The sequence below is a fragment of the Odocoileus virginianus genome, chromosome 14 (genome assembly GCF_023699985.2).
Source record: "Odocoileus virginianus isolate 20LAN1187 ecotype Illinois chromosome 14, Ovbor_1.2, whole genome shotgun sequence".
Taxonomy (NCBI): domain Eukaryota; kingdom Metazoa; phylum Chordata; class Mammalia; order Artiodactyla; family Cervidae; genus Odocoileus; species Odocoileus virginianus.
The window spans coordinates 45,095,706-45,107,866 of NC_069687.1; the positions used below are offsets into that span (position 1 = coordinate 45,095,706).

Genomic DNA, 12,161 nt, shown 5'->3' on the forward strand with positions numbered 1-12,161 from the left:
GAAGAAAGCTGAGTCCCTTCTGCATTGGGAAGGGCCCGTGGAGAAGGAAAGGGCAACCCACTCCAATATTCTTGCATAGAGAATCCCCATGGACAGAGGACCCTGGCAGGCTACAGTCCAAGGGGTCGCAAAAGAGTCAGACACAACTAAATGACTAAACAACAAACTTTACTGATCAGGGCAAATAAGTTATATCTTCCAGTATGATATACCCTCCTAGCAAACTCTTAGTAGTTATTAGGAGTTTGACTTACGAAAAATTAAAGTGCCTCCTTTGGACAGCAGACACATGCTCAAAACATGATAAGCACAAACTGACTCTGAAGCCACATCATACGGAATAAAGATAGTCATAAAAGATTTAGCCCACCTAAAATAATCACTGCTTTTACAGCCAATTAATTGCCTCAGTCCCTCATTTCTTACCCTCTTCATTTCTCAATCTGGACAGTCAATCTGAATTCAAAAGTTGTAACTCTTAAAAATGCATTTCCAAATTCTCATTTGGAATGCGGGAGACCTGGGTTCAAAAACTGATGCTTTTGAACTATGGTGTTGGAGAAGACTCTTGAGAGTCCCTTGGACTGCAAGGAGATCCAACCAGTCAATCCTAGGGGAGATCAGTCCTGGGTGTTCATTGGAAGGACTGATGCTGAAGCTGAAACTCCAGCACTCTGGCTACCTGATGCGAAGAGCTGAATCATTGGAAAAGACCCTGATGCTGGGAGGCATTGGGGGCAGGAGGAGAAGGGGACAACAGAGGATGATGGTTGGATGGCATCACCGACTCAATGGATATGGGTTTGAGTAGACTCCGGGCATTGGTGATGGACAGGGAGGCCTGGAGAGCTGCAATTCATGGGGTCGCAAAGAGTTGGACACGACTGAGCGACTGAACTGAACTGAACCATGTATCACACACTTCCTAAGCACTCATATTACAGTGTCTCCACCCAGTAATAAAGACGGATTCTGAACTATCCACTGGAGAAGGGGCAGGATATCCACTCCAGTATTCTTGGGTTTCCCTAGTGGCTCAGCTGGTAAAGAATCCGCCTGCAATGCGGGAGACCTGGGTTCAATCCCTGGGTTGGGAAGATCCCCTGGAGAAGGGAACGGCTACCCACTCCAACACTCTAGCCTGGAGAATTCCATGGACTATATAGTCCATGGGGTTGCAAAGAGTCGGACACGACTGAGCAACTTTCATTTCACCACTTAGGAACTATCTATAGGAATTATTTCCAGAATTTAGCACTAACCAAAACTGTAATGTTCCCCAAGGTTTACAGTATCCTTCCTGGAAAGTAAAAGCAAAGATCTCAGGAGAAATTGTTCTGAAACACAGACAGACTTCATTAAAGTACCTACTTCTCTCCCCTTACAGCACCTGTGTGCCCCTTAGGGACAGAGACCCTGTCTCACTCACTCCTAGTACCTAAGTGCTATGACGTATCAGGCGCTCAGCTCACCATATGGCATTGTCATTGTTTGTTATGAGTCTGTCTTCCAGAGTAAGCAAGAAGCTACTTGAGATCCATGAGTTTTATTTTTTCACCCATTTTTGTATCACCAGTACTAGGGCATACAACAAGCCTATTACTTCAGTTTTGTGATGATTTCATGAGTTTATGTAAAACATTTACCAAAGGCTCATTTATGCATTGAATAAGGAATAGTTTTCTTCTTACTTACCTCTCTAGCACCTACACAGTCAACCCCTGTCTTCCTGCTGACGTAAATGAACCAAAAGGCAAGGCAGAACCTGGCTTAACAAGCTGCCAATTAACTCAAGAGCTCATCCGCTACACATTTCCTATATGTCATTTTCCTAGGCACCCCACCCTGAAAAAAAGACACAGGAAACAATTCCAAGAAGTGACAACTGAGAACTAAACCATGAAGTTCTAACTATATCTGCTGGAATGAGTTACCAAAGGTGATTCTAAACTCTACACACATGATTCACATGAAATGCAATAAAGTACAAAGGTCTTCCTTTCCTGGGTAAAATTGCCTATAACAACAATGCTATTTGAAGAAAAAAATCTACGAGTATATTAGTGATCGGGCTTCCCAGGTGGCACAGTGGTAAAGAACCCACCTGCTAATGCAGGAGACACAGGAGATGTAGATTTGATCCCTGCATTGGGAAGGGCCCGTGGAGAAGGAAAGGGCAACCCACTCCAATATTCTTGCATAGAGAATCCCCATGGACAGAGGACCCTGGCAGGCTACAGTCCAAGGGGTCGCAAAAGAGTCAGACACAACTAAATGACTAAACAACAAACTTTACTGATCAGGGCAAATAAGTTATATCTTCCAGTATGATATACCCTCCTAGCAAACTCTTAGTAGTTATTAGGAGTTTGACTTACGAAAAATTAAAGTGCCTCCTTTGGACAGCAGACACATGCTCAAAACATGATAAGCACAAACTGACTCTGAAGCCACATCATATGGAATAAAGATAGTCATAAAAGATTTAGCCCACCTAAAATAATCACTGCTTTTACAGCCAATTAATTGCCTCAGTCCCTCATTTCTTACCCTCTTCATTTCTCAATCTGGACAGTCAATCTGAATTCAAAAGTTGTAACTCTTAAAAATGCATTTCCAAATTCTCAACCATGCTGCTTCTTACCTGGGTTCCACTGGGAGTTTCCCAGCTACCTTAAGCCTTAGTTCCACCACCAACAGAATAAAGATAACTAAGCTATCCCCCCTGAGCAGGTTTTGATAGACCTCATAGCCACATAGAGACACAGTGAGCACTAAATGTCAGTTATTATTATCCACTTTGACATTTAGAAATAAGCTACAATATTCACTATTAAGAACACTAGGATACATACTGTATTCCAGCCACACTGGTCTCTTTTCTGTTACAAATGCCCTTTGCCCCTCAACACCTGCTCTTTCCTATGCCTGGAATCATCTTTTTTCAGCTCCTCCATGACCAACTTACTTTCATTCTTAAACCTGAATTCAAATATGCCTTCCTCAGAGAAGCCTTCTTTGAGATTACCACCCTTCAACATCTCACTCTCTTCTAACCTTGCTTTCATTCTTTCATGGCATTCACAAACGTCTGTAATCATTAGCATAGAGACTTAACTTACTTTTTCACAATGAAATTTACAACTCCTAGCATTGTAAATATTAAGCACATGTGTGTGTGTGTGCATGTGTGCTCAGTTGTATACAACTCTTTGTGACCCCATGGACTGCAGCAATGCCAGGCTCCTTTGTTCATGGAATTTTCCAGGCAAGAATACTGGAGCAGGTTGCCATTTCCGTCTCCAGGGAATTTTCCCACCCAGGGATTGAACCTGAGTCTCCTGCATCTTCTGCATTGGCAGATGGGTTCTTTACCAGCTGGGCCACCAGAGAAGCCCCATTAAGCACATAATAGCTAATAAACAAGTGAATGATGTTGCAAAGTCAAATATTTTAAAACAACATTGTATTCCTAAAGGAAATCAATATTAATATTCATTGGAAGGACTGATGTTGAAGCTGAAGCGCCAATTCTCTGGCCACCTGATGCAGAGAGTCGACTCATTAGAAAAGGCCCTCATGCTGGGAAAGATTGAGAACAGGAGGAGAAGGGGGTGAAAGAGGATAAAATGGTTGGATAGCATCACCAGTTCAATGAACATGAGCTTGAGCAAACTCCAGGAAATAATGAAGGACAGAGAAGCATGGTGTGCTGAAGTCTTGAGGTCACAAAGAGTCAGGCACGACTTAGCAACTGAGCAATAACACTGTATTAAACACAACAGAAAAAAATAAAAGATAGTATCACATTAACAGATGTCAAAATTAATAGCTGAGGTAATTCCCTGGAGATCCAGTAGTTAGGACTCCATACTGCCATTGCAGGGGGCCGGCAGGGCCTGGTCAGGGAACTAGGATCCCACAGGCAACACAGCAACACAGCACAGCCAATAAACAAATATCTGATTGAAAAAACAGAAGTAAGAGGGAGATGGGAGTATGAAGAGGTATTACACAATAGTTTTTTCTTTGCTGCCTGCTTAACCATAGGTAGGAAATCAAACAACAGAATTCACATAAATGAGGGAATACAATTAAGGTCATTCAAAAATTTTAGGAATATTAAGTCTACTTTTTATATGGTGATTCAATCAGTTCCAAGGCCTGGACAATAAAAATAGTGAAGGTGACCAGTGTGTGGCTAACTCCATTTTCTGAAGTTGAAATTCAGGACTTAACCACTGTATAAAGTAACAGTTTTTCCATCTGTTTAGTTACACTCTACCACAGACTATACAGATCATTTTCCAACCTAGCTGGGATTACCACTACCTGAAGATCATATATGTGGTTTTTACACATGACTGATAAGACACTACTATTTCAAGATGTTCTGTAAGCTTCAAAGACATTCCATGAGTATTCACAGAGAACAGTTTGAAGTTTGTGTTTCTGTTCCTAATACAAAACTATGCTGATGTTATTTTTACTAAAATAATGATGTTTTAATTACTGCAGGATTATACAGGATTACTGTTATTTGACAATCATATTATATACATGAGTGCAAGGCCTACTCTAAGACCTTTATATTTTGCCTCACAACAACCACACAAGGTAGGTACTTTACCATTACACAGCTGACACAACAGACACACACAGAGGAAATCTGCCTAAGGTCACACAGCTAGTAAATGGAGGAACTGGAACTGAACCTACACAGTTTGGATCCACAGTCCATCACTAGACTATGCTGTCTATCTAATGTTTTAAAGAAAAATCAATAGTTTATAAAGTCATTACCAATGTTAGATTAGTTTCAGTTAAGTAAAACCGAAACAACTCAGTCTGAGCCATCTGGGCTTTAAACCTAGACAGCAAGAAGGTTGAAGGGCGAAGGAAAGCAGGAAGGAAAAAGTGAAAATGAAAAATAAGGTAAGCAGAAAAAGAAGGACTTCCCAAGTAGCAGTGGTAAAGAATCCACCTGCCAACACAGGAGATGCAGGAGACTCGGGTTTGATCCCCAGGTCGGGAAAATCCTCTGGAGAAGGAAATGGCAACCTGCTGCAGTATTACTACCTGAAAAATTATGGACAGAGGAGCCTGGTGGGCTACAGTCCATGGAGTCACAAAGAGTAGGACATGACTGAGCACACACACATACAACATAAAGGTGGGACAAAAAGAAAGAAAAGAGTTACTTGTAACCACTGTTCATAATATCTGAATGAATGCTTTTTCAGAAAGAAAATAAGGGCAAAGACAGTGCCTATATAATCCCTAACTAGCTTACAACACAGACTCTGTATTTCCATCCCAAATGCTGAATTAAACCAGTAAATTAGCAGGAAACGACATTTAAAATTCCTTTGCATAAGGGAATTCCCTGGTGTTCCAGTGACGAGGACTCCAGGCTCTCATTACCAAGGGTGAGGGTTCAATCCCTGGTCTGGGAACTAAAATCCCACAAGCCATGAGGGAAAAAAAAAAACAAAAAAAACGTTTCTTGGGACTTCCCTGGTGGTCTAGTGGTTAACACTCCATGCTGCCAAGGCAGGAGGGCCTGGGTTCCATCCCTTGGTGGGGAACTAGATCCTACATGCCAGAGCAGCCAAAAAATTTTTTAAAAAAAACATAAAAACCTAAAGCTACATGTTAACTAGTTCACTTAAAATGTAAGTTTTAGTAACTTTCTACCAGCTTATTTTTAAGTCAGATAAACAGTAACAATTTAAACTTTAATTTCTTATCAAAACTAATTAGAATAATTCCACAAGCTGAGTAATACACAGGAAACTTTGGTAGAATTCAGCCAAAAATGACTAAACAAGAAAGAAATTAACAAAGATTATGGCATGTCCTTGAGTTTCCAAAAGGATTTAATTTAAACAGAATATAAAGGAAAAAATTACTTTTCACAAAAGCTATAGAGGGGAATGTTTTCTGAATATTTCCATACTCTCATCCAAGCAAGGTAAATTCAAGTTTAAAGTCAACTGTATAAAGTCAACTAGAGCCAAATACTATCAATTTCCTCCAGGCCTCTGCTTTCGTTCCAAACTAGCCATTTAAAGGTAGAAAAAGTCTTGCAACAGGAGGCCAGTCTGACCCAAGAATATGCCAGATTGACAAATTTTTGTTCATTTTTTGAGATTTCTTCCCCTCTCAGTGGCTGGGAGGAAAGACCAAAGTTATATAAAACAGAGAAACAAACACAGTAAGCTTTAATCAGAAGCAAAAGAAGTTAGCTTAATAGAAGTTAACAGAAATTGAAATGGCAAGTAATCAGGATAAGTACTATGTCCTATTTATTTACTTAGTTATTTACCTCTTTGATATCTAACAGAATTCCCAACATCTACTAGATAATAAAACAAATGTGTGGGTGAATTCACCCAATAATGAGGAAATGAACAAATAAGTGTTAGGAGAAAAAGGCAGGCTGCAGACTGTTAGCAAGGGAGACTCTTTCTTCAAATATCTGACTTTCCCTTAAGAAAATGGCCCAAACTGAGATCGGGAAAAGGAGCACTCCTTGTGGTAACACTTAAGGGGCAGAAGGAGGTCAGCATAATTACTGAAACAGAGTAAGTAACGGGATTCCACAATCTCCCGGGGCTTCCCAAGCGGCACTAGTGTTAAAGAACCTACCTGCCATTGCAGGAGACATAAGAGACTCGGGTTTAATCCCTGAGTCAGGAAGATCCCCTGGAGGAGGGCATGGCAACCCACTCCAGTATTCTTGCCTGGAGAACCTGCATGGACAGAGAAGCCTGGCAGGCTATAGTCCATTAGAGTAGCAAAGAGTTGGACACGACGAAAGCAACTTAGAACGCACACACAACCACCTAGTATGGCTTCTAGTGTTCTTTGCTGCCAGATTTTCCCCTAAATTAATTGACTCTGATTTGGCATAAAGGTCATACCATGTTTGCAGTATGTTGAGGAAACCAAACCTCCCTTCTAAGAAAACCAATGGTGGAGCCCATGAGTTCCTGTTACCATCTGCTTTTATGGGCCAGTGTATTGCTGTCAAGTGCAGAAAGGGAAGTCACCTCAGATCTGTTTTGGACATAACATGAGTATTATCAGTAGGGCCCTGGCAAAAAACAGCACACCCAAATAAGGTATTTAAATAAGAATTTAATGAAGGAACCGCCTTCACAGGTATAGGCAGGATTTAGGGAAAGCAGCAGGGAATGGTACCAGCAACATCAGGAAGCCATTATCATCTCTAAGCTAAAGGGGCAAGTAAAGGGTTACCAAAACCCAGGAAGATCTGTAACTGTAGCTGGCTGGCACAGAGGGCCACTGAATAGAAGCTGTGACCTACTCACAGAACACAAAATAGCTCTGGCAACGCAAATCCAGCAGGAAGAAACTGGCTCTTCCAGGCCTCCTGCTGTTGTCCCACTGGTCAAAGTCAACCAGAAACAAAAAGCAACAGCCTAGTTGCAGTCCACAGTGCTAGCCTCCCAGAGCATAGCGCAGGCTGGAGAAAGGTTCTAGAGGAGCAAAAGAAGAATGTACAACACAGAAAGATATTCCAAATGACCGTTACCCAGCAAAATTCAGGACATAAAAAGGTTCTGCCAGTTCCACCTAAATCTTCCAGGCATCACGCGATACTTGCAAAAAAGTCATACACACAGGTACTTACTTGGGTTCCCATTGCCCTGTACTGAGCTGAGAGGAAAAAAAAAAAAGATTCTAAGAGTACTCCTGGGGTAACATTTGTCATTTCTGCATCTCTAAACAAAAAGAGACAACCCATTTATCTACGATAGATCATTTATAGCACAACTCTTTTTTCTGTACTCAAAGAGCATCTATTCCATACCTTTATTATTACATTTATCATGATGTATTACAACCTCTTCCTTGTTTCTCCCTCATTAGACCCTAAGGTCCTTGAGGGCACAGACTTTCTAATTCATCTTTATCTTTAGCACCTAACATAACTTGGAACAGAGTTAGCCTCCAATCAATGTACATTGAATCAATTCATTGGCAGCCTAATGCCAGAGTGCATAAAATCTAAAATGACTCTCAGCAATTAAGTTTTATTTAGGACGTGGTTTAACACAATAAGCAAAACACAGCTTTCACATCAGCCCACTATGATTCTCTGTACAGCAGCTTTTCTTGTGTGCTCAGGTGGTATTTATGGCCTTTTCTACAATCATAGAACTCATTATCAAAGGAGCCAGAGAAAGTTGGCAAGACCACACTCCATCTCAGAAAGGAATCAAATACATATCATCTCTCAAAATTCTCACTCTTTTTCCAAGAAGAGACCAGATCCACTGAAGGAAGTAATAATTTGGGTATATTATATGGAGGAAATCATGTTTCATAATAGTGATAATATTGACTTGGGATAGAAATGCTTTTACACGTGTGTAAGCATTCACACACCCGCGCCCTTACATACAGGCATGTTTATCATTTAAGCAGACATCACTTTCTGTAATATTATAAAGTAGCCATGTAACACAATCACATAACATCATCATATTAAATGGATACACTGCATGATGTTGGGTGATCATTAACAGAACCTGGAACATATTCACATTATAATTAAGAACCACTTTCACATAACCCTGTACTTATGGTCTGCTTAATCATCTTTCTGTTGCTATAGTCAACTTTTACCTGTAGTTCTCCAAAGAAAAAGAAAAACGTTAATACCAAGTTGATAACCCTCTTTGAGCTACCACTATTTTAAAGGCTGCCAACCTCCTGCTGTCAGTAAGATGAATAAAAATAAAATTTTAAATGACCCTTAAAGGGTACCTTTTGGCAGTGCAGTGGTTAAGACTCTGTGCTTCCACTGCAAGGGGTATAGGTTAAATCCCTGGTTGGGGAACTAAGATACTGCATGCTGTGCAGCTCAGCCATAAAGTTTAAAAATAAATAAAATAAAAATGACTCATAGACCCCACTAGAAAGGTGAGTTTTTTAATAAAAACATATAATCTCCAAAAACTCCGCATGAAAGTACTTTGTATCTCTAGCATCACTGTTCTCCTTCACTGTTGTTTGTAACAGAATATTGATGCTATTAAATCTAATTTCATCTTATATACCAAATTAAAATAAGCCAGTATTTCACTTTCTATTTATGAAAAGGGAATTCTGAGCTTATCTTGACAATACAATGAATTATTTTAAAACTCTAACAATACAAAAACAGATAAAATGTTTTTCAAATAGATCAGGTACTTTTCAAATAGATCTGATACTGATACTTAATGCATAAGTCTCCTAAACAAGCTTTTTCCAAAACCAAAGATTTTAAAATCAGAAATAACAATTTTATCTTTTTTGAAAGTCATCACAAATTCTACAACTGTCAGGCCAAGTTAGCAATAAAATTACTCTTAATTCTATTGGATAGTTACGTGATGCTTGCAGCATGTTGAAAATAGACTACAAAAACCCACAATTTTATAAAGTTGTACTGCAAATACTTTCCTCAAATACACATGAATTAAAACATGAATTAAAACAAACAAAACATAGATTTAGCATATGGCTCTGTGTTTAATAACATTGAGCTACCTGAGAGCAGTATTACGTTTCATCTATCCTGGCTCAGTGCTTGGCCCAAAGAGAAAACCCATTTGTTTCATAAATTAATAACTGTACAAGGTAGGAAAAATGGGAACTTTATATATAATTCTGACAGTACAGTATGTGGCAATGATAAGCTAATATCCAATATATTAGAATTTTAAAAATCACTTCTGACTGAACATTTTCCTCTCCCCTCACTAATATAAATGAAGTTTAACAAAGCTCCACAAACACATTTAAATACATTTAAATAAATTTATATACATTTAAATTTAAATACATTTAATTTAAATGCATATAAATTTAAAGACATTTTAAAAGATAACATATTTACCAAGGTAAACTTTTCATTGCCAATAAATCTAAATATACCTAATGTAATTATGAATAAGTCCGGACATCTGAAAGGGTCACTTGTGTTTTTATAAAAATAGTGTTCCAAAATCGTGTTTCCCTTTCCTAAACGGAATTCCTAAAATTCACTGTGGGGCTATATAGGAAATGTCCTGGTAAACAATAAAGATGTTTCATAAGCAAGATTTTTCCTCAAAAAACAGATAACAGAATTTATACAACTTCGGCAAGACTACAAGCACCTAAATGGTCAGGTTTGAGGCAGGGCAGAGGGATACTGGATTAAAAGCGGAGGAAGTTTCCTAAAACCGAAAGGCCATTATGCAGGCCTGCGTCTAGGATGCTAAAGTCACAGCTCTCCAACGCTGAGAGCTCGCCAATACCATTACTTCAATACTCAAACATGAGGACGACTACCTGAACATCGAGCAGGTCTTCTGGTAAGTAGTTTTTTCCAAAACATATAAATAGTTCAAAGATACTGCCTTACACAATACATATGAAGACGGTGAAAATCTCTCCTTCCAATGCCTAGCCCTTATCCAGCTGACTTCGACTCTTTTTCGTCAAAAGAAAAGAGCAACTGGCGACCAGAAGCCCTACGACTGAACTCTTCCGTCAGAAAGACAACGCCAAATTCGCTGCAGCCAAAGAAATGTCCAGTGCTCCTCGTGGGCTCTCACAGGAGATGGAAACCTACACGATGACGAGGTCTGTGCAGAGAAGGAAACAGCAGGTCTGGGGCACACCGCCTCCATCCCATCCCCCTCAAAAGCAAGCTTCTTCAAACCTATAGGCAGAAACCTGGCATCATCACACCCACTTACAGCCCGACAATTTACAAGCCGGTAACACCTTCTAATTAGGAGCGTTCTAACCTTTTATAGACGAAAACTTAACACTGCCTCCCACAAGGAAGATAAACCTGGCACTGGCGCCAGTTACCGAGAATTCCCAGTGCATCAAAACCCTCCGGTTTTGTCACCAAACCTGATGAGCCAGTGACCACCAGGCTTCCCTACAGCAGAGAGGGGAGGAGCCCATCCTCTCTGCTGGGAGTGAAACTGGAAACAGAGGACAGGAGAGCAAGGGATGGAGCGCAGAGGCGTGAACAGCATCCAAGCAGGGTGGGCTCAGCGCACCGGCGGGCGACAGAAAGGCAGACTGACAGCAGCGGCCACGCGGGGATGCGGGCTGCGAAGCGGGGTCCCCCGGCAGCGGAAGCCGCCCCCAGGGTCTAGCCGGGCAAGGCTCGCGCGTCAGGCACACACCCCCCACGCCCGGCCGCGACTCCCGGCGAGTCACCTCCCAGCGGACACACGCCCGCACCCCACCGATGCACCCCACCCCGGGCTCGCGCGCACACGCCCCTCGGCCCGGCGGCGCGTACGTACCCAGCAACACGCAGAGCACATCGAGGGCCACGTACGGCAGCCGCGTCTTGTCAAACATGGTCTCCGCACGGATGGCAAAGGAGGCACCCGATTCAGGAGACCGGGCCGGGGACTGGCGACGGCTCCTCCCAGCCCGGGGAGAGCAGCTAGGGCTGACGGGGACCCCCGCGGCGTTCTGACGGGCAGCAATGGCGCCCAAGACCCCTCCCCTCACAGCTCCCGCAACCACTTGATCCGGGCCGAGACGCTCGTGTGCCAGCCGCGGCGGCTCCGTAGCCTCAGGCCCTCCTCGGTCGGCCCTGGCCCGCCCCGGCTGTTGGCTGTCCACAGCCAGGAGCCCTCTCCAACAGGCGGGGCGTCCGGACTCGTGCTTTAAGGATGGGGACCGGTAGGCCCCTCCCGCGGGGCAGCGCGGGGCCTGCCTGCGCGCGGCCTCGCGGGCTGAGGGAGCGCGGCGGCGGCGGCGGGGCGGCCAGTGAGGGACGACGGGGCGGGGCCGGGAAACCCCGGCTCGGGCGCGTCAGCCAATCGGCGCCTCCAGTCCCGACCTGCGGAGCCCTCCCCTCAAGTGGGACGCGCGGCGGACGGGCGGAGCGTGTGGGCACCTCCCGTGCAGTGCGAGGGACGTTGTTCAGACACGCATTCTGCTGCTGTCGCCGAGCCTGGACTACTGATGTTTGGTCGCCTGTCATTGCTGTTTCGGAGAAAGAACGACCCCACCCCACCCCGGCTGCCTACCAGCTCTTCTCATCCATGGGGATTGGGTAATAAAGAGAAACGGGGTTGTCGGTGACAGTCTCTCTCTCCTTGTCCAAACTTTAGTCAGGCTCC

At 42.8% G+C, this 12,161-nt stretch overlaps 1 protein-coding gene across 5 annotated transcripts in view; it reads right to left on the bottom strand.

The window, feature by feature from the left end:
• PLPP1 (phospholipid phosphatase 1) overlaps nt 1–11,723 on the bottom strand; it is a 109,106-nt gene extending 97,383 nt beyond the window's left edge. The window contains exon 1 of one of the 5 annotated variants that reach the window (XM_020893138.2): nt 11,331–11,723. In XM_020893138.2, coding sequence (XP_020748797.1) covers nt 11,331–11,388 — 58 coding nt within the window. In that variant the 5' untranslated portion in view covers nt 11,389–11,723. Of the gene's footprint in view, nt 1–10,353; nt 10,432–10,814; nt 10,972–11,330 lie in introns of those variants that run through there. The other 4 variants (XM_020893139.2, XM_070476683.1, XM_070476684.1 and 1 more) reach the window with 4 other exon arrangements.
• Nucleotides 11,724–12,161: the final 438 nt, after the last annotated feature.